Source organism: Anticarsia gemmatalis, chromosome 5, assembly GCF_050436995.1.
Source record: "Anticarsia gemmatalis isolate Benzon Research Colony breed Stoneville strain chromosome 5, ilAntGemm2 primary, whole genome shotgun sequence".
NCBI classification, from domain to species: Eukaryota; Metazoa; Arthropoda; class Insecta; order Lepidoptera; family Erebidae; genus Anticarsia; species Anticarsia gemmatalis.
This window is the reverse complement of record NC_134749.1, coordinates 5,082,544-5,103,542: the sequence shown is the minus strand read 5'-3', so window position 1 is coordinate 5,103,542 and position 20,999 is coordinate 5,082,544. Positions and strand designations below refer to the sequence as shown.

At 35.9% G+C, this 20,999-nt stretch overlaps 2 protein-coding genes across 10 annotated transcripts in view; both read right to left on the bottom strand.

Moving 5' to 3' along the window:
- Positions 1–134: 134 nt before the first annotated feature.
- 140up (RPII140-upstream gene protein) lies at positions 135–3,154 on the bottom strand. The gene is made up of 6 exons (XM_076114259.1): positions 2,822–3,154; positions 2,338–2,503; positions 1,868–1,956; positions 1,610–1,743; positions 1,042–1,150; positions 135–604 (listed from the first exon to the last, which is right to left on the bottom strand). The coding sequence occupies exons 1-6, from the start codon at positions 2,968–2,970 to the stop codon at positions 484–486; spliced, it is 768 nt and encodes a 255-aa protein (XP_075970374.1). The 5' UTR covers positions 2,971–3,154; the 3' UTR covers positions 135–483.
- Positions 3,155–4,221: 1,067 nt separating this feature from the next.
- Positions 4,222–20,999, bottom strand: part of heph (polypyrimidine tract-binding protein 1 heph) — a 422,565-nt gene continuing 405,787 nt past the window's right edge. For 6 of the 9 annotated variants that reach the window (XM_076114244.1, XM_076114245.1, XM_076114250.1 and 3 more), the window contains 8 exons: positions 14,551–14,764; positions 13,288–13,514; positions 12,811–12,844; positions 11,748–11,840; positions 11,039–11,153; positions 10,716–10,817; positions 10,207–10,284; positions 4,222–9,667 (listed from right to left, as the gene is read on the bottom strand). In XM_076114244.1, coding sequence (XP_075970359.1) covers positions 9,535–9,667; positions 10,207–10,284; positions 10,716–10,817; positions 11,039–11,153; positions 11,748–11,840; positions 12,811–12,844; positions 13,288–13,514; positions 14,551–14,764 — 996 coding nt within the window. In that variant the 3' untranslated portion in view covers positions 4,222–9,534. The remainder of the gene's footprint in view (positions 9,668–10,206; positions 10,285–10,715; positions 10,818–11,038; positions 11,154–11,747; positions 11,841–12,810; positions 12,845–13,287; positions 13,515–14,550; positions 14,765–20,999) is intronic. The other 3 variants (XM_076114246.1, XM_076114248.1, XM_076114249.1) reach the window with 3 other exon arrangements.

Genomic DNA, 20,999 nt, shown 5'->3' with positions numbered 1-20,999 from the left:
GATAGATAATTAGAAGTGTAAAACTGGGACTTGATCACAGTCCGTTGTAAAAACGTGTTTTTGGTAAAAGAAAGCAGTGAAGTGCTGACTCCACTTCTAGTGGGATAAGGACAAGAGGAAACAAGACACATGCAAACTTTGTAACAATTTATTTTACATAATTTACAGTTTTTTACAGTATCTGCTTGTCTGAGTATTGAAAATAACATCAGGTATTAATAGAAAATAAATAAATTCAATTTTGCTTAAATCTTCAAACTTATTTGAAACTTTATTAACTTGAATAAATTTCGACAGGAAATAAAAACTTTTCAGTGGGTTCTTACAATACACATACACAACACGTACAAAAATACATATTGTAATGTAAATGTGCCTACATACATCAATGGTCTTTCAATTTCACAAAACTATTACTATCCAGTTAAAAAAACTTAGTCAAACTACTCTCATTTACTCAAATAAATAAATTAATGTTCACTCCTAATTAATATCATCTATTTTTCTTTCGCCCAACTCCTTTACAATTTCGTTGTGACTTTTTGTGAGCTCATCATTCTTGATTGTCGCTGACTTCTCCAAAGCCTGATTATATTGATTCTCTCTGTAAAGAAGAATAATATACATAAATAGAAGTATTACATACTTGTTTTGAAATACGAAAATTTCAGTGTACTTTGTATCATATATCATGGAGAAATAAGGCCTCGACTCCAACACATTTACCAGAAAAGCATGTAGAAATATGTCAAATTTCGAAAAAACCTCTGCTGAGACCATAACTGCAGAATATCTATCATCCTAGCCTTTCTTCCAACCATGTTGGAGTCGGCTTCCAGTCTCATCAGATACAGCTGAATACCTGTATTTTACATGGAGCAACTGCCCATCGGACCTCCAAAAATGACAGCTGGGACCCATAATTTAAAGTGTCTTTCGAAAACTAGCTTTTACACCAGAAGTTTACACTAAATAGTGTAGGGTATTTAGCCTTTAAAATATTTCGATGGAGGATAAGGACTTGTGTTAAATGATACATACCTTGCTTCTTTTAATCTATATAAAGCTTTTCTGATTTCATCCATTGAGAGGCCTGTGACTTTCAATATTCCTAGTATTGCCAACCCGGCTACTGCACTCAATACAGTTCCTGCAAAACGAAAATAATTAAAACATTAGTTTGATAAGTGATGATATTATCTTCTTCCATAAACAAATTACTTGAATTACAATTCTAATTGCATATCTTGATGTTGCCAGTAGTTTTTATCATTAATGGCGACTTAGTGTGCAAGAACTTTAGTTACCATTTCCACAACAATGATTTGACTAACCCCCAGTTACTGTGGTACACTTAGCGGTAGTTCATCTATTCAGTAGCGTTGAAACTCATATAAAAAAAAACGCTATTGAATAGATAAACTACCGTTAAATGTACTCAGAAACTGCTGGTGAAGAGTACAACAGTAAAACTTAGATAATCTAGGGCTCAACTTGAACACAAAGAATTTCATTATTAACTAAATCAACAAAGTCTATTCTATATTTTACAAGACTAAAACCAAATTATGGGTTTGGAAATGTATGAAGATAAATAATTTGTTCATACCTAAACCAGCACCTACTAATGTAGCTGCTAAACCCATATCAATCTTATACAAGGCTCCAGTGAGAGCCCCGGCTGACATGTATTCTATGAGGGATGTGTCGCCACGATACACTGACACTGTTGTTGCTGTTAAACTGAAAACATAAAACATTGTTAAGCTTATTCAAAAATTTAAATACAATGCTGGGTTGAAATAGGTTGGAAGACCAATGGCCAAGGTCATATAGTAAAAAATAAAATGAAACTTAGATGTCTTACCTAAATAAACCAGTAAAGAAACACAATCGCCAGCCCCACCTATATGCTCCTTTTGCAAATGCTATTGTTACATAATCTTGTAATTGTTTCTGGAAATAAAGAAGAATATTAATTTTGTTTCTCTGAAAGAAATTAATGTTACACAATGTTATTGGCCCGATGACTTCACTCGTTTTCCGAAACATGAAGGGCTATGACTTGAAATTCCTAACTCTGGGCAATCCTTGAAAACACAATGAAATAACTTTTTAACCCAACCCAGGATTTGAACCTCAGTCTTGTGTGAGGCAATCACGTACACTAAGAACAACACCACACAGGCAGTTAAAAATTGTTATACTATATGATAAGTAGCAATAAGTAGGTAAGTAATTATATTACCATTATTAATGAAAGAATAAAAAAAGGAGACATCAAAAAGTAATCATAGCTTTCTGACCTTTTTAATATTTCTTACGTTGGCAGCTTACCTTGGCCTGTGCAGTGGACTTAAAAATAGTAGCTTGATTGTTTTCTATAAAGTTGAGGTATGCTACTCTAGAGCTCACAAATCCTCCTAAGGCTGCTCCTATGAATGCTCCACAACTTGCAGACTGAATCACTGTAGTCAGTTCTACCGACATTTCTTCATAATCACTGAAAATTTATACAAACTTACTTTGAATGTATTGGTCAACTATTTGGTAAATTTGATTTATATGATTTAGTTGCAGAATATACAATCACTCTGTCAAAAATTTTATTTTTATATAAGAAAGAGCAATGAGGTTAGAATATAAAATTTAAAAACTTATAAGTGCCTGCTGAATAACAATATCATTTCAATCGTCGAAATCAATAGTTTTGTATAATCTCACTGTAATTTTTAATAGAACATAGTAAACATAGAGACTGCGTTTAGAATGAAGTTACAAATAAATTAATTTAAATTAATATAGAAGTTTTACAACTCACTTTCTGGAATACATCTTTTTAACTCTTTCCCATCCTGTTTGAGGAACATCTGGTGTTCTTTCAAGGAGTAAATTTGTGTCATTTACATTAGTTCCGCGAAATATAGGAATAGAGAAACTTGGAGTTAATCTTAGGACAGTCCGCCACATTTTGCTACCTTTTCATAAAGACATCGACTTATAAACAGTAAGCGCCGATTACCTAATGAAAGAAGCTTAACTTCGCATTAATGTTAGCAAATCAAGAAAATATTCAGTATTAAATAATGTTTTCGTAAATCAAGATTTTCGGCTTTCCACCTCGGGTCAGATTTTCATAACATTGTCAAAGTCGCTGTCATTAGTGTCACTGTACTGGGTAACCAACTTTTAATTTTATTTCCCCTAAAGAATAATCAAAATAACATATTTAAAATTATTTAAAACTGATAAATTAAATGCTATTTACAATGTATTAGCCTAGCTTTTCTTCTTCCTAGACTTTGCTACATTTATTGCTCACACGTTAAAAATTATAGCTTCTTTTTCCTCTTAATTTGGAAGAAATCTCCTAACTTGGCAGCCCTATCAGTTTTAAATTTTTGACGCTGTTCATTTCGTTCGTAAACTAAACATGAATTATTGATAGGTACCTAAGTACGCGCATAACTTTAGAACCACTTCATCATATTGGATATTTTTCAAGTGATTCATAAAATTATAATATTTATTCATAAAATAATCGGTACATGGTTTTTACGGATCGACGCGATCCAGATTCCCACGAAAATGGCTTCAACGTGCTATATTATTATACCCGAATACACAAATATATTATTATGTTATAAATTTGAACATGTAGGTAGGTACATTATTATGCAATTTTAACTAACATAGTCTTAATATACCTATGATTAGTTTTAAAGAAGATAATTTGGAAAAGTGTGTAAAAAAATCCAACAATACGGCTAGGCAATGCCTCTAGATCAAGAAACCATTGGTTAATAGCCTTGTTGCCTAAATAGCAGCAGTCGTACTTTGAAGTCGTCGCTCATTATGTATATTAAAGGACCTTAGTTAATATACATATTATTTTATGTTTATACTTTACGTGATGTATTATAGTGGTCGTTTAAACCAAGGGATACCGAACATCCGCCACAAGACAAACTGATCGTGCTGATGGTTCGAATTCGAACTCTGCTGTGCTCCAGACAGGATTCTGACTTTTGTACTACTAGATGGCGTTACTAGACTTTATCGAAATCTTCATGCACGTTACAAGAGCATAACCACAGATTACGCGAAGAGAGTAATATTGATGCTGTTTAAAGTGTGTAACTGGTGCCTGTTCATGTTTTTAATTCAAAATTTATAACAGAGGGTGAGTAGGATTGGTAATTTCAATAACACAAATAACACTCCATTTTCAACTATATTTTATTATAAAATCACAAAGAATAAATCTAGAGTTCAATAGGGTAGTCACTTAGATATTAATATTGTGTATATATTTATAATTCATTATAACTGCATTACATAATGTAGATTAGTGCGCGTCCGGTCTTCAGAGACTGACCGTAGGCGTCTCATAAAATTAATTTTCACAAACAATCATCAAAATACGTTTTATCTTGAAATATAGCTTGTTATAGCTAGCCTTTATGCTTTAAACGTGTATTTATTAGAGATAAAACATTAGATACGTTGAAAGGAAAATATTTATTATATCCCTGTTATTTTTTCCCAATGATTGGTCTTTGGCATATTTATTGAATTAAGACTAATATATTGACATGTTCAAATTGTTTCAGCAAATCTTACTACGATAGTGAACAAAAATAGATGTGCTTTCCGAAGGTAAATGATGAGATAATTTTCGTTACTCGAACGATTGTTTACATCTATTTATCTATTTTAACTTTACACACAACCCTTTAATTTGCACACCATTATTTAATTCTTTTAATGAAACAACAAAAACATTATTAAACGAAGGAACAAAGGAAGGTAGTTACGTTAATACTTTCTAGGAAGGGTTCTCCGTAAGGTAGGTATTTAATTAACTAGAGCGACTACTGAAATTAAGATAGGATATTTAACTAGTAAATCTTAAAGTAATGATTATGTTAATCTTTACTATAGATCCTATTAATTTAATTTGTAATTATTAACATAGTCGTGTATAATATTTACATCCGCAGAATAATAATTTAACACGAGTGCAGCTGCCACTTGTTATTGGCTACACAAAATACTCTCGAGATCCACTAAACTTTAAATATAACATCCCAGTTGACGTTCGTCGATAATATTATTTAACATATGGTACGAGTCACACGTAGACTCGTATATCCTCCAAGTGGCAGGTACACAATAATTTCGCTAATTCAACGTTTCAATACGGAATGGTTCAGTTCTTTTCACACAGCAGGAATAAGGGACGTGGCACGGACACAAAATAACCACCTCGGGCGATCAAATGCCGCGGGCAGTGTTATAATTTTAATTCACATTATACCCTGTGCGAAATATAATATTCCACTTGATAATATTATATAAAACATAATTATCATTGGCAATATTTAAAGTCCCTTACTCCCTTTACAATTCAACTAAACAACGTGTTATTTCGCCTAAATATTTTTCTTGGGTCAGAAGACCCCATTGAAAAAAGATAGAGATATTTTATTCACAAGTTTTATAAATATATTGAAGCGTAATAGATATACTTTAAAATGTAGTCGAGTGTAGATTTCGCCAGGATAGTAATTAAGTTCTATAAGTACGAATATGTCTAGAATACCAATTGTGTACTAATGTACAACTTTTCATTATATTGATCCCCTTTAACATTTATAAGTTTTATTTACAAATAGTTTCTTGAATCTCGTTCAGGTGTTCTGAAATAAAGGGATGAAATCAAATCACAGACATTCACAAACAAACGTAAGCGAGGTTAGTGTTAATATAAACGAACGCTCACTGTAGTAACTCCGCACCGCTGTCGTATCGTAGACAATTGGTATGAAATAGAAATAAAAGGGATCCAGGTAGAAAGGGTAAGGATTGAAAATAAAGAACAAAAAGTATCAATGATAATAATAGTTTAATTATGAAATTAAAAATAAAGAGTGAAATTAACCACACAAAAGGCTTAAAATTAAAAATAAGAAATAGACGACGACACATTAAACAGCGGCGACGCCGACGCTCCGAGGGCCGGAGGGGCGAGCGTCGCCGCACAGACGAAAGGAAGTAGACAACATCTAAGCGAATATCGAGGAGCGTGAAAGTGTATATAATATGCGCCTTAGCCAAATTTCTATTTACTGATATGTTGGCTTTATTCATATCATTATGAAATACAAATACAGCTAATATAATATGTAATAGAGATAAATATTATAAAGCGCAATAAAATATAAGCATATTCAGTATGATATGCGGAGATATGTCCGTGGAACGCAAGGGGATACGTATACACGTATACACGTATATGAGTGATATCAACCAGTATATGAGTTAATCAGTACGAAGTAACGAGTGACGGAGGCGCGTGCGCGTGCTCCGGAGACAGCGGGGAGCGACGTCGCACCACAGATACACTACACGCGAATGGTACATTAACACATTCGAAAACAACTTTCACATCATTTATCAACGCATAACTTTAACTAACAAATTGAAACAATGTTCACTTACAATGAATAAAATTGCATATATTGCGCTTAATAAAACTCTCAAATATAATTTAACTGTAACATTTTCATCAACTTTTCAATAAATGTTAAGATTACTTCAATTACCTTTTACCTAAAATAATGTGTATTGACTTTAAATTTGGCATCTCATCCTAAACACTGATCTATTTATTATTTTTTAATAATATTACCATTAAAATCTAGATATTTAAAATACTTCTCTAAACACATAAATTCCTATAATTATCTATTAGTCAATACCAATGTTATTGAGAAAACGTTTAGGCCTCAAAACGCTACACACGTATTAATCGACATTGTCTAAGAACGTATTGAGCATAAGCGACTTGAGTAAGTGTCCGAGGAGCAACTAAATAAATGATCAAAGGTAAACGAACCCGCGGTGTGTGTAGCGTTCTACGCTGAGTACAGTGGATATGTTATCTCTTTGTGATTTCTTGTTTAATTTAAATACATAATAATAATAATACAATTATTATTTTAAAATTACAAATGCGATCACCGCCGATCTCAACTCACACAGACCACCACCAATCGCAGCCCACTCTCATCTCATTTCATTTCAATACACAGACACAGAATCCTGCGCCTATAGAAAAACATTTTCAAAAACGTGCAAAATATCACCTCACCCTGGTCACCTAACATTATCTAAACCAAATAACTACTTTTACGTTCTTATTATAGGTAGGTACTGATTAATACAATTTGTATGATTAAATTTTTCTATTAAATCTTATACCGTAATGACAATCTAATTTTTTCAGTTTACTCATCTTACTAAGCTCTATCTTTATTTCTTATGTATGTTACGAGATATATATTATACATTTCATAATAGTGTAAATATGTGATTTTTATAACTTCACAAATGTTTTCTAAAATAAAAGATTTTTGATTGGCTATTATAATGGGATATGTTCAAAGTAATGGAATCGACAAGACAGTAAGTATTTCGCGTGCATACACTTCGTCCGGAGTACGAGTACGCCGAGCGCTTCATCACTGATCAGCTGTTCAGTTGTTCAGTTATTCAATATTATCTACACATCATTCTGTACCGACCGTAACGTTTTATTTAACCTACAATTTACATTCCCTCTCCTATCCTAATTGAATACCGACCGTGGCATCGCCGAGATATGTAATGCGTTCATTGATATTTTGTGACTTACATTATTAATTAACTTGCCATCCGACAGGGGGCGCTGGCATCAGTATTCTGTTGGCGCGTCGTATTCTGTACATGTTTCACGCATGCTTTGCCTAATCACATAAACTGGACGTGTGAGTGAACACTAAAACTGGTCCTACGTTCGAGCCTGGGTCTCACGGGGCATCTCTCTACCGACGAATTCGTTACATCATTACATCATATATTATATTCTTTTTACAAAAGCTTTTCTTACCAGAGTTCATTTCAGACGAATCATAATAATTTGATAACGTTAAAATCACTTATTTGACAAACTTAATCTCTTTTGCATTGGACTAGACATATTTTTTAATTAATTTAAGAAGGCAAAGATGTGTGAAATCCAATTGAGAAATGAGCGAAGTTCGAGTTAGAAGTGTGAGGATTTGAGTAAGCAACTCATTGAAGTCGGAGTGTGTCTATGTACAAAACGAAGCGTCCAAGGACAGTTATTTAACTAAAATACTGTTTAATGAAGTTATTGTGACCTAGTGTAAATACTGTTGATTAAATATGTCGTAGAGCAAAATCAGATCTGGCTAATACTTAATAGACCGTCGCGACTCCGAGCAATGGCGCAGTGTGGCTACGGACCAATATTATGATAATTATTCTAAAAAATATGTGATCGCGACAATGGCCACACCACATCCCACCGCAAATAAATAATTATCTAAAATTAACCACTCAGTGAAACGTATGCACGAGCATTTATATATGTTGTAGCTACCATTAATATAAATTAACATCAAAATAAATGCATCACGTCACTATTATGTCACTGAACATAACGTTTTAAATAGTGATATACAACTAGATGCTTAGCTATAAGAGTTGTGATTACACTAACTAACCGTCGATAACTATGAACGAAGTAAGAACAGGCAATATTCTCGTAAAACGAAACAAGTATGGAAGCATCCAAGTTGTAGACAGAACACCGACCCACCGGCCATAGAACAACTGTTACATCTAAAATATATCATTAAAATTATTCTACAACTAATATTGCACACACATACACATTTCTAAACATAACATTCCATTAATAAAATAAGAAAAAATGTGTATGCGTACAAAACTATATTTACTTACAAAGAAATGCAATAATAGTAAATTGTGCATATTAAAATAGACAATAAAATATATGTATAAAATACAATTTAAGATTAATAACTGCAAATTATATGTGACCAAAAGTTGACTCAACAATGTGCTCATGTGACGAATATAAATCGTATGGTGGTATATAAAGTATGCCGCACTATAACCACTCAACAAGCGGGGCAATGTTTGACATTGCGACTTGCGACCCATACATATCGTAGGTACAATCGCCCAACGAAAACGTAACTAGCGCAATCTAATTGCAAAACATACCGTCCTGATCATCCGATACAACGAAATCATATTGAAATCACCGGGAAACATTACCGAGTTTACAAAAATAAAATAATCATTATACTTATTAATATGGAATGAATATCACACAAAATATAAATCCTCTCTACGTCAATACGTTCTGTTCGGAGTAGTATCTAAAATACGATAGAATACAAGCGGCGTTCAACTGTGACGATAGTATATTAGAGTATGATGTACATTAACAGTAAACGTACGTATTTATTAAGAAAATAGAATAGCACTTAATCTCTAGTGTTCCGAGTAAGCGTAATACAGATATATTTAATTTTCAGTCGAGGGGAAAATTCTCGATTTGTATGAGAGGTACGATGCGGTCGACAGTCGCGGAGCCACGGGGAGTCGGGCGCGACTGCCGACGCTTGTGTGATATTCGCAGTCGCCGGCGGTCGCTTAGATACTCGACTTGGAGAACGACACTCGCAGGTGGTTGGACTCTGACAGCTGGTAGTTGTGCATCTTGATGAGCGCCGCCACCGCGTCGTCGATCGACGGCAGCTGCACCAGCGCCATCTTGCGATCCTTCCTGCAAAACAAATACCATCCATACGCATTACTTCACTTGCTACTAAAACTATCAAAAGAAAAAGTCATATTTAATTTTAAAAGTAATAACAGATGTCTCAAAAGTTAATTGGCTTTATCTCTTACTAGTTTTAAAAGAAAATATCTTTAAATTTCTGCAATTATATCAAAGAGGAATTCAAATTTAGTTAATTTACATTAACAACAATATAAAAAAATATGTACCGATTATCCCTGTGGTACCTTAAAAAATGACATAGCAGGTGTAATATCATATTAACAATGACGTGAAATTGAAATGATGAAAACAAATGGATGCTTCCTCTTGCTTCGCTGTCCACAATTTAGAGGTGAATTTCTTAGAGAAGTCCTTTCGTACACGCAGAGGATTTATATGTAGCGAAAAACCTCTGCGTGTACGAAAGCACCTCTGGAAGAAGTAGATCTTGTGCCGCCATGGTGATGAAAAGGACAAATATACGCCAGTGAATGATGTGAGAAAGAGATAGAGAGAGATTAATAATACAGATTGAAACTTACGGGAAGAACTTGAACGCCTTAATCGTGAATCCTCGCTTGGTGAAAGCTTCCTTGATGTCATCCTCGGACACAGTTGCTCTGAAAATAAACAGCATATTAAGTACTTATGTCAATGTGTTAAAAAGTACGTTGAACGTAAAACTAACTAAGCATTTAATCTATATAAGTATACATACATAATAATATGTAACTTCCATTACTGACTGACTCATTGATGGACAACGCACACCCGAAAATTTAAATTTGGTATGAGAGCACTACGAGAGCATTTTTGGAAATTCATCTGTTTCTCATTTTTCAGTCAGATATGTGATTAATAGAGAGATTCTATACAATCGGAACCATCAAGTATCGACAGTTTGACAGTAAAAATGCACTGCTAAAATAGTTATAATGACGACCGCTAGAGGCGCTGATCAGATTTTCATACAAAAATTATCGATAACTAGCCGGTTGTCGATAGTGGTAAAGAATCTAGCTACATATTAATAAATATACGTAGAGCTTACGGAATGTTGGACAGATGCAGAGTCGCGCTTGGCGGGTAGATGTTCTGGTAGTTTTTGCTGCCAGGCTTCTTGAATCTGTGGAGCGGGCTCTGCGAATAGTCCCTGGAAAGTGAATTACATACAAAATTATTATATTATGTTGGGAGGAGAGGGTAGGCCTTGAGTCCACCATTTTTCTAAGATTTCTGAACCAGATTGAGTTCAGTTTATATATTCTCCCTTTTTTCGTCCAGAAACTGGTTTTCGTACATATTTGCAAAAAAATATCTTTATAAGAAATTTTAAGATTTATTCGTCTCATAGGCTTTCTTGTAGTTATTTACCTGGTTAATCCAGCATCAGGTTGTCCCTCTTTGGGGAGCTGCACAGTCTGGTGTTTGCTCAACATCACGCGCATCGCTTTGCCGAAAACGCGCAGTTTATCCATGTGTGTCATCGCTGTTCAAAACAAACATATATGTTAGCAAACGATACTAGTAAAACCTGTGGCTATTGAATTGAATCAAGGAAACCTAACGGTTCTACCTTTAGAAATTAAAGAGATTTAATTAATTGTAATTTTGGAGGTCATAAGTGGCAAGATTAGATTTTAATAAATATCAAAAAAGAACTTAGTTACATTCAAAAATATGCGATTGAAAAATCTTAAGCTTTAATCTTAACGTCTTCAGTATGTCTGTGTAACGTTTGAGTTTTTAATCAATATAGCAAGTTACTCTACGTTTATTTCGCTTGTCCGTTTACCAAAATAAGCGTTGTTAAGTATAAAACAAACTGATAAAACTTTAAGATTGTATTGATTGAAAAATTTGGATTATGAAATTTTTCGTCTTAAAGATACAAGAACTATTTCTCACAGTAGCGACACATGAAAGTAAATGAATAACGTAATAAGTAGCGAATACACAACGACACTTCATATTACGACAGACAAACTACGAAGAGAACCACAATACACTCGTAATCCTAAATAAATAAATTCTTTCATAGTAATATTGACTTTATTACATGTTACATAAGGTTCATAGTTACCTAGATGAGCCTGGTGTGGTTCTGCCATCTGAATTAGAGCCGAATCTTTCTTGTTGTATAGTATCTTCACCCGCTGCACATCGCCATACACCCCTATACGTAAACAAATGTCTTACTAATACGCATTGGGATAGTTTCAGTACAGTCACTATAGGTATAATGTGTCCCAGCTTTGTGTAGTGTGTTTTGTAAGAAAATAAAAATCAGTACAATATTAAAAAGATACATAGATACTTATACAAGGATCACGGTTCAACAAAGCTGGGATAAGGTACTCTCAATGTTGTCTAAATATCTAAACTAATCTAAGTCTACACTTAACACGGTCTGGTCAAAATACACAGCATATTTTAGTACAACGTTTTGTAATATATAATACGTCGAGAAACGGGACAGTCGGAAAATACAAGAAGAAACAACTTCAAGCTCTAAGTTGGTCACGTTAAGCTTTCGATTAATGCTTTAGCGGTTAACAGCGGCGTGTATGGGCCGGCTGTGTGGAAGCAAAATACTGCAAACAATCACTTTACTACTCTATGCCGTCTCTTTATATACCTCGGTTCGTTAACGCACCTCTCATTGATAAAAAGCTCTTACAATGAACCGGACAACGTAGTACTGTCGTGGTCTCACTGTCCGTTTACCGATATACAGGTAGGTATAACATACTAACGTAAAAAAAACAACATAACATAAAAAGAATCGTCGCGTCAGAGATGCGTGTATGTATATTTCATTGTACCGTAGCTGGTATGAAACTGACAGCCCACATAGAAAATAAAATAAAAATAACTGAAATAAAGACAACACTGGGTAAACAATAGACGTTCTAAATAACTTAGCTACGACTAGGGTGTCTGAAACACAAATTGTCATACGAGTTAATAAAGCGTTTAGAATTTAGATTCGATAGTGTTATCAAGCGAAGCTTCGACAAGTCGTCGGATGCGGTTATCAGTACAGAAGTCGAGAATGTTAGCTGACAATTTGTCTTCCAGGCGACAGGGCTCAGGAGCAATATTAATGTTTTAATATAAAATACGGAATGTATGTGCACACGTACCGAAAAGGGTAAAGAGAGCGTCAGGCGTGACCATCTAAAACAATAGGAAAGAGAAAAGAGACAGTATTATAAATAGTCGTAAAAGATATCTGACATCATATCTATAAATAAATTAGCAACTTAACTTATCTTAAGGAGTTTAAGTAGAATATATAAATATAACAGCCTGTAACGCCGTTCGTATTAGTGCAATGCATTAGTTCATCTTTGAATGTAACGGAACCCATTAATAAAATGGCGGACAGACGTTACTGGCTATTGTGTTAGCGAATGAATAAATTTGCCAATAAACATGTAAACTACTAAACAATTTAGGAATTTTGTCTAAACTTTCAACAATTTTGATAATTTACACTGATGTTTAAAATTTTGAATTATGTAAGGTAGAGAGGGCGGTTATAAGAAACGGAAATTTGGTAAATCCGCCTTCCAGTTTTGAGTAAGGTTATGATGTGGGTGTATGTGTGTGGAACTAACCTCTTCGTTGAGGTTGGACACGAGGAGGACGGTGGCCAGGGGCAGTGGCGGCGCGGTGAGGGCGCGCAGTGCGGGCGACGCGGGCGTCAGGGTGAGCGCGCCGAACGCAGGCAGACCGACGCCGCCTACTCCCACTCCGTACGGCGAGGCCAGGCCGGATCCCAGCCCGAGGAACTGAGGCGCCAGCACACCGCCACCTGTCATGATGGTATATTTTTCAATTTCTCCTATAGCGGAAAGAATTTAACATTATAAAATATAATAGTTAAAAATTGTTTGCTTAAAATAAATAATCCTAATCATTCATAAGAGCCATAACTGAACAGCCAATGTAACTAATGAAATGAGCGAGAAATGTAAGTCGATTGCTTAGGCTACCTCAAAAGAAAATAAAATAACGTAAAAAATACGCTAAGAACTACAACATAATATTTATGTGTAACATTATACCACGATGCCTACAATCAAATATATCTGACAAGGTACTGCATAACAAAAGTATAACATTCGCAGTACTGGAATGATCCTCACATATTACAATCCTCTACGGTGCAATACGGATTTATGAGGAGTTATTAGTCACCGCGGGAATATTTACCATTGAAATATGAATAATAAACAAGAAAAGAGCTTAACGCGGAATAGCAAATGTAATTTGGAAGCGTTAATACAGTAGATTTATGTCAGACTGTGTAAGTTCATACGCAAACATATTGATACGAATAATACTACAACAGGAAAAATACACAAAATTACTCGTAATTTGCAACAGAAAATACCTAGGTAATGTAAACTTGAGCCTTCATATCAAAACATAAAGATGAATAAAATATGGCATCTTATCAGGCTTGGTTGGGGAAAAGCACATTTCTGAGGCACTCAAGACTTACGCTATGGATTCTATTGTACTTGAGCAGGAAATATTGAGTTCTAACGTAACGAGCATACCTGAGCTAAAAGATTTAAAATGAAAGGGCGTATTGAGATAAGAAAACCAGGAGACGTACTACCTAATGATATTAAAAGGTGCAAGAGCGATCGAAGTCAAGTCCAATAGCCAAGTGTAAATGGGGCAGACGCAAATTACGCGGAGGGCGCTGAGAGCACTCGTCATTGGTTCAATTAAATGGAGTATTGAAAAACGTCATCTGCCCCATCGTGAGGGTATCTTCGGATGCAGGACGCAAGAGTCTACGATACGTGTGTGAGAGACGGAGCGCGGTGAATAAAGCTTCCAGGTGCTCGGAGTAGTAGAGGACTAACTCATCCTGGATGCGAGGGCCAGGGCGAGCCGTGCCCGCAGTGGCATCAACTCACTGGTCAACAGCTGGTGCGCGTCGCCGTCCCCGGACGGCAGCGTGGGGTTCGTGTAGTCCCGCGACTTGTCGTTGTTATACTTCACGTTCAGGCACGTCATCTTCGAGTAGTCGATGCGCAGCGTGCAGCACCCGTTGTATATATTCTGACCGTCTAAAGCCTGCAACAAACACGACACTTACAAACAACCATTTTTTGTTATTGAAATAACTTTTCTCGTTTGACACGGCGAAAACAGATGAGCGAATTATAAATCTCATCAAAAACATATTACGACGAGAAAAGTTTTATTTCTTTCGAGGGTCTCTCATTTTGGGTGATAATAAGGATGTGATGATTTTCAGCAATGAAATGAATAGGAATTTAATTTAACTTTTTTATAGAATCAACAGGAAAAAAAACTTTAAATATATTTTTAGCTCGAGTCGGAAGGGAAAGGCTAACGAAGTAAAAATACGTAATAAACAGATAACAAAGTGGATCGATACACTAGCCGCAACAACGAAGAAAAACTCGCATTATGGCCGTGTCAAAATCGTTACGTTCCCAGAGCAACAGCTATTTGTTTGGCCGCGACGCCTGCGGGAGGCTGATAACACCACATCGCGATAGAAAAGAGAATTAATTAAAATGCAACAGCACTCAACCCATTCCTGCGAGCATAAAGCTCGTCGGCGGCGTGTACATAATATTTTTATAATGAAAGCAGAATGCAACACGTTTTATTTTCACTAATGAAACTAATGCCATAAAAGAACCGTACACTCATATTTATGACCACGTACTCAGTGCAATCGTCTACAAGAATTTATCTCTACATGTGGTTCAGAATTATGCGACCTTCCAGCATTTATTATTACAATTAACTACGAAGTCTACCGAATTACTGCAAATTAAGTATGTAATTTTATCTGCAAAATGTATTGTCGCCTAAAATTCGGACAATATTTATCAATAGAAATTGAAGATTTGAATCCCCGACACAAATGTAAAATGAAACCTAACAATTCGGTAAATTAACAAAACAGTTTCGTTAAGTGTTTGTTAAGAATCCAGGCGATTTGAGTGAGGCTTTAAAAGCTTTGTTAGTATTTAGGTAATTATAAAACGAGATCAAATAGCTCTGTCATGGCTTTAAGAAACATTTAGAAAATACAACAGACTCATTATCATGCCGTTTTTTATATTTCAAATTGAAAGACGACTCGGGGAGCCAAATTGGGTGTAACATCACTAAAATATGTAAGAAGCTTGCAGAAAGAAAGTTTTATCAGAGAATAAAAATTAAAAGCCTGAATTATTTAATTCTTGTGGAGTAAATTGGAGTTCCTTTGTAAACCGTCATCTGTCAAATGAATTATGACATTTTTACGGCGGACTCCATTAGTTGAATAAAAATGTTTTGGGCTCTTAATGCTTTAGTAACGTTAATGATGGTGCTAATCAGTTAATTATGACAGTCCTTTGTTGCTGCTTTTCAGTTTTTAAACAAAGATATTTAATTGAAACTCTTACTTTCTGTTTTTTGTTTTTAGCGTAAATATCACCGCCTAAAGAGAAACTAGAAGGAATATATTTTCATTCGTCCGTAGCACAGTTGCCTCTATCGGGGCGGAGATATTATTACGTACAAGGTGTATCTATGGAACTGGATCACTAGTAGTAACTAGAGCTTAAGATTGTGACGCGTTAAAAGCGATATAAATCAAGCGGATACTTTTAATAAGTACAGCTAAGTTATAACAACTGTTTTACAGTCCAATAAAAATATCGGTGAAGTCGTCGGAGAAGCAAGAGTTCGATGTCGGAACGTGGGATATTGGCTGTAGATTTAATAAATTTCTGTTCTATATGCAAATGCGACCCCCTGATGTGTAGACGTGAATAGATTGGCTCGTTTAAAGCTCAACTTATATGGAAATGCGAAAGGCACGTAAGAAAGCGTGGAAGAAGATAGCTTCGATACGTAATTAGTTTTGTACAGCCTCGGGCCCCGAATTCGATTTTGAATGCCAAATGCACGAACGTAACGAGTAATTAATTTACAATTCTAATATACATCCTATTTAATACATAGACATCGTTGAGTGAAATTTTAAAAGTCAAATGAGAGCATAATCTGTGATTCCGATATTGTTTCATCTTTAGCAATTTGCATTCATTATGGGGTGGAATTACGGGATAATGTCATAATAAAAACAAACATTTCGAACGATTGAGATATCAGATTCGGATAAAAATAAACTTAAGTGGTTGTCAGTGATTTTTATTTGTGACTTGTACCTTTAAGTAAGTGCTAATGGTTAAACAGAGATTAGCGTCAATGTTTAAACAAAACGAAGGTTTGTTGACTCAGTGCGTTGTCAAAGTTACGATGTGACAATGGCGGACTGCGTCTTACCCGCGAGTTAGGTAATGATTTTTAAAATCTTTGTACACAAGCAAAGCAATTTTAATGAAACATATTTAAATTAATACAATAAGTTATCGAAAAAATCACACAAGTATATAAACGGACATTCAATGTAAGAAAAGCCGGGCTCAGCAAAAAATAAACTGTTATATTCACAATTAGATCTGCAATGAAGGTATCTCCAGTGAACGTTTGTCGTGGATTTGCCAAAGAAAAGAATAAGAGAAAAAGTATAAGAGGGCAAGAAGGATTTTGAATTGCAGATTAATTTCTTACTTTTTATAAGCTTTTTCGGAGGCACTTTTGAATTTAACTCGGTCGTTACTTTAAGAAGTCTTATTTTAATCTAAAAATCTCAATGTTACTTGGAAAAGATTGTGTTTATTTAAAATGTAGATAGAAAACATTATTGTGGCAGTCGGATGAATAAATTTTCTCGAATTACTTTACGTATTATTATGGAAAGAATATTGATAGTATTTAGATTTCAAATGATAATAATGGTTGATGTCATGTCATCTAGTTCATTAGATATATTATCTTCAGAGTAAATCAACTGCGAGATGAATATTTTCATCTTAGTTATGAGATCGGGTGCAGGCTGTACAAAGTTATTTGTAACTTTTATTATACCCTGACCGTTATAAAAGTCCGGTATTTTAACTACGAAGGCGTAGGCTACTCAATTTTATAACCTCCGCCTATCTCTCTTAGTATCAATACTCGCAGGAATTTCATTTTAATCTTCCGGAATGGTTATTTGCGCTGGCGGAGGGAGTCGTAATTGAGGTAAAAAAAATATTAGGAAGAGTGACAAGGTGATAAAACGACAAACGTCACGCCCGATTTTATATTGGAATCTTTTACTGCGTAATAGGGTGAACGGATTTTCGTTCAGTCGATTTATTGAATTCGACAAATACTGATAATAAATTAGAATTTGGTACAAGTATATTTTGATCTGTAAGAAACTGTCGCTAGTGAACGTATGGAAGCGGGAAGGGTTGGTGTTGTCTCGGTATCAACGTAAGACGTAACAAGTGTCCTCCGTATCTCTTAATCACGTCCCCGGTAATTGTTTTATCTTTAGCTCGTTAGAACTCGTTTAAGCAAAGCCTTCTTAGTGAAGGATTAAATGCGGTCCGCCTTAATCCACCCCCCCGTTGCTAATTCTGGCGGTTTTTCCACGGAGACCAGATAAACGTTTTTGTTGGGGGTCCCGGGCTCGCCGCGTTTAATATTTATAAGAGCCCACATAGCTCAGAGTGCTTCTGTTGCCGGTGCAAGGATTACGCTAGCGCCGGAATGCATTTGGTTTTTGTCCGTAGATGACGTCAGAGAAATTGTAATGAAAACATTTCGGGTGCAACGTTTTTACCATCTGGCACGGTGTTTGAATTGTGTTCAATTTGTTGTGACTGTCAAGTAAATAATGGCATTTGAACGTTGATTTAGAATAATCCGGTTGATTCGCTAAACAATGTTGTATTGGACGGGTAAACACTCGCTCGATTAACTTTGGATAAAGGATCACTTAACGGGACGGCGGCCCCGGCGGTGCACTAAAAACGAACACCAAGAGCAAGCTTTTAACTATTAATAAAAATAAACCAACAACGACTGAAAATTGCTCATTTTAATCACTTCGCTTTTCGCTATTGGAAAAGCATTTAAAAATTTAAATCGTCACAAAATGAGATTGCACTGTGACGAATGGCACTCTGAGTAATTTCTTTTTGGTTTGTTGCAATCAAAAATTAAAACAATTTTAATTCGACAGCGGGAAAACACATCAATAACAATGATAAACTTTAACGAATTTGACGGTTTAACGAGGTGTATTTACATTTTTTGTTCAGTTGCAAATTTTACACAAAATATCGTGTGAAAGGCGGTATTTCGTAAAAGGGGAAATAATAAATGAAGTTTTGATAGTGGTTCTAACCTAATTACGGTACGTAGGTACACATTTGGGGACGCGTCACCGAACAAACCGCGCTCGCTCCATTAGACAATGTAATTAATACTCGCGGTTACCCCTAATTGTGGTTGACTGATAGTGACGAACGAAAATCGAGTGACGATAGCTCAACAACCGCGCCCACTTAACACACCGTTCCAGTTTGCTTTGGAAACGAAACTAAATTGGTGTTAAATGTATGTACATTGTGACATCATGAATAATGAAGCCTACCACTTTTGCCGCGGGGTAAGGCGTGAATCGGTTTTGTCCATGAACAATATATTGTTCATGAAACATAATGGCATTGTTTTACCTATGTTTAATGTAGAATGGGCGTGTTATACGAGCGGTGGTGAACATGTAAATTATGCGTATGGAAGTTTAAAACTCGTCACGTATGGACGGCTGATTGCTAGCCGCCTCTTGATTACGGTGAACAAACGGGCCGCAGAACACTAACAAAACAACTGCTAAACAATGTTTGACACGTAACTAGGTGATGTAGAGTGCAGCTCAAGCGTTGTTGACACAGCCTCTAGGAACCCAAACAGGGGTGGGCGATGGTACGTGCAATTTTAAACGGGACTTGGACCTCTGCCGCAGGTGCCCGCAGTACTGTTTGTTAGCCACCCTGAAATTTCTATGAAGTTTGACCGTCACCGGTGAGTCGTAGAGCAACAGACAAACTCACTAGTTATGAAGTTTTCTACAATGTAGGTAGTATGTTATAAGTCAATGGCAAATATTTAAAATAAAGCAAAGTTCGCGGTAGAAGGAGCGATTCCTCCTTTGACGATGCAGTGATCTGTTCCGTAGATAGTTTTACTGCAGCAGATTGGAGCGAGACGTCAACGGTTCGAGGCAAGTATTACAGACCCGCTCAGGGCAAAGATATAACATTTTTGACGGTTACATTGTTTGAACACGTCCCAGTGTTGACATAAAGACACCGGTTAGACGTTGCCGCAGTGCAAAGTGCAATTTTAAAATGTAAACAAAGCCCGCACCTTGAGTCCATAAACGCTATCTCGGATTTCGCCTTATTGAACCTTGGAGACGAGGTCTTGTCAAGTTTACCTCGTTTATATGAAAAATACGAACGCCTGCCACTGACACATATTACTTTTTTATGACAATAATTCATGTAAATTAACTGCGTTGTATAAATTTGACAATTATTTATGTTGGAATATTGGATTGTTTTGAAATAATGCTGTTATCTACCGGAGATGACGAACGAGTATGTTGTTTTATAATGAAAAAATATTTGACTGTGTCGCGATGTAATCGGGGTATGCATATATGACAGGTGCGTCATGATGAAAAATTGTCACCGATATAAACAATAGAGGCGACAGTCGGCACGCACCTCGAATACTGTTAATATGGATTGTCTGTGACAGCGTCGGGAGGGTTATGGATGAGCCACGAGTATGGAGGGCGGGCGGCCCCGGGCCCGCATGAATCACATTGTTATCAATCATAACTTACTGATGGAGCGGCCAAGGTTCTGATTAACGGCGCTACGATACAACCACTACACTAATGACAACTGTCTCACTACTGCCTCCACGGCTCCACACACGGCTAACTGTTGACGTACAGACATAGTTTCTTCAATATATCGAACTCTGTTGTGCCCGCACCGCCACATATTGTTGTTTGATTAAATACATTAAGTTAGTTACATAGTGTCGAAGCGCAAAGTTCAGTAAGTCTCCGCAACTCGGCCGGCTACCTAAGCGTATGTATTTATAGTACACGTAGTCGAGCGCATTAAGAGCGTACATTTCGTGTCTGCGCGCATAAGCCGCCCTCTGAAAAGATTTGATGGCGAGGTTAGAGATTTATGTCAAGGATCATAGAGGCGGGATCGGGGGATTTCAGAGCTCCTAACATCCGACTGTGCCCTTTGTGGCTGGAGCACTATCCGGCTTCACTTCACTTTGTACCTCTTACTTGTGCTGCCACTTACCTCGCGGGACGTTTTAATTCCATTTCGAGAAAAATCCGAGTCCG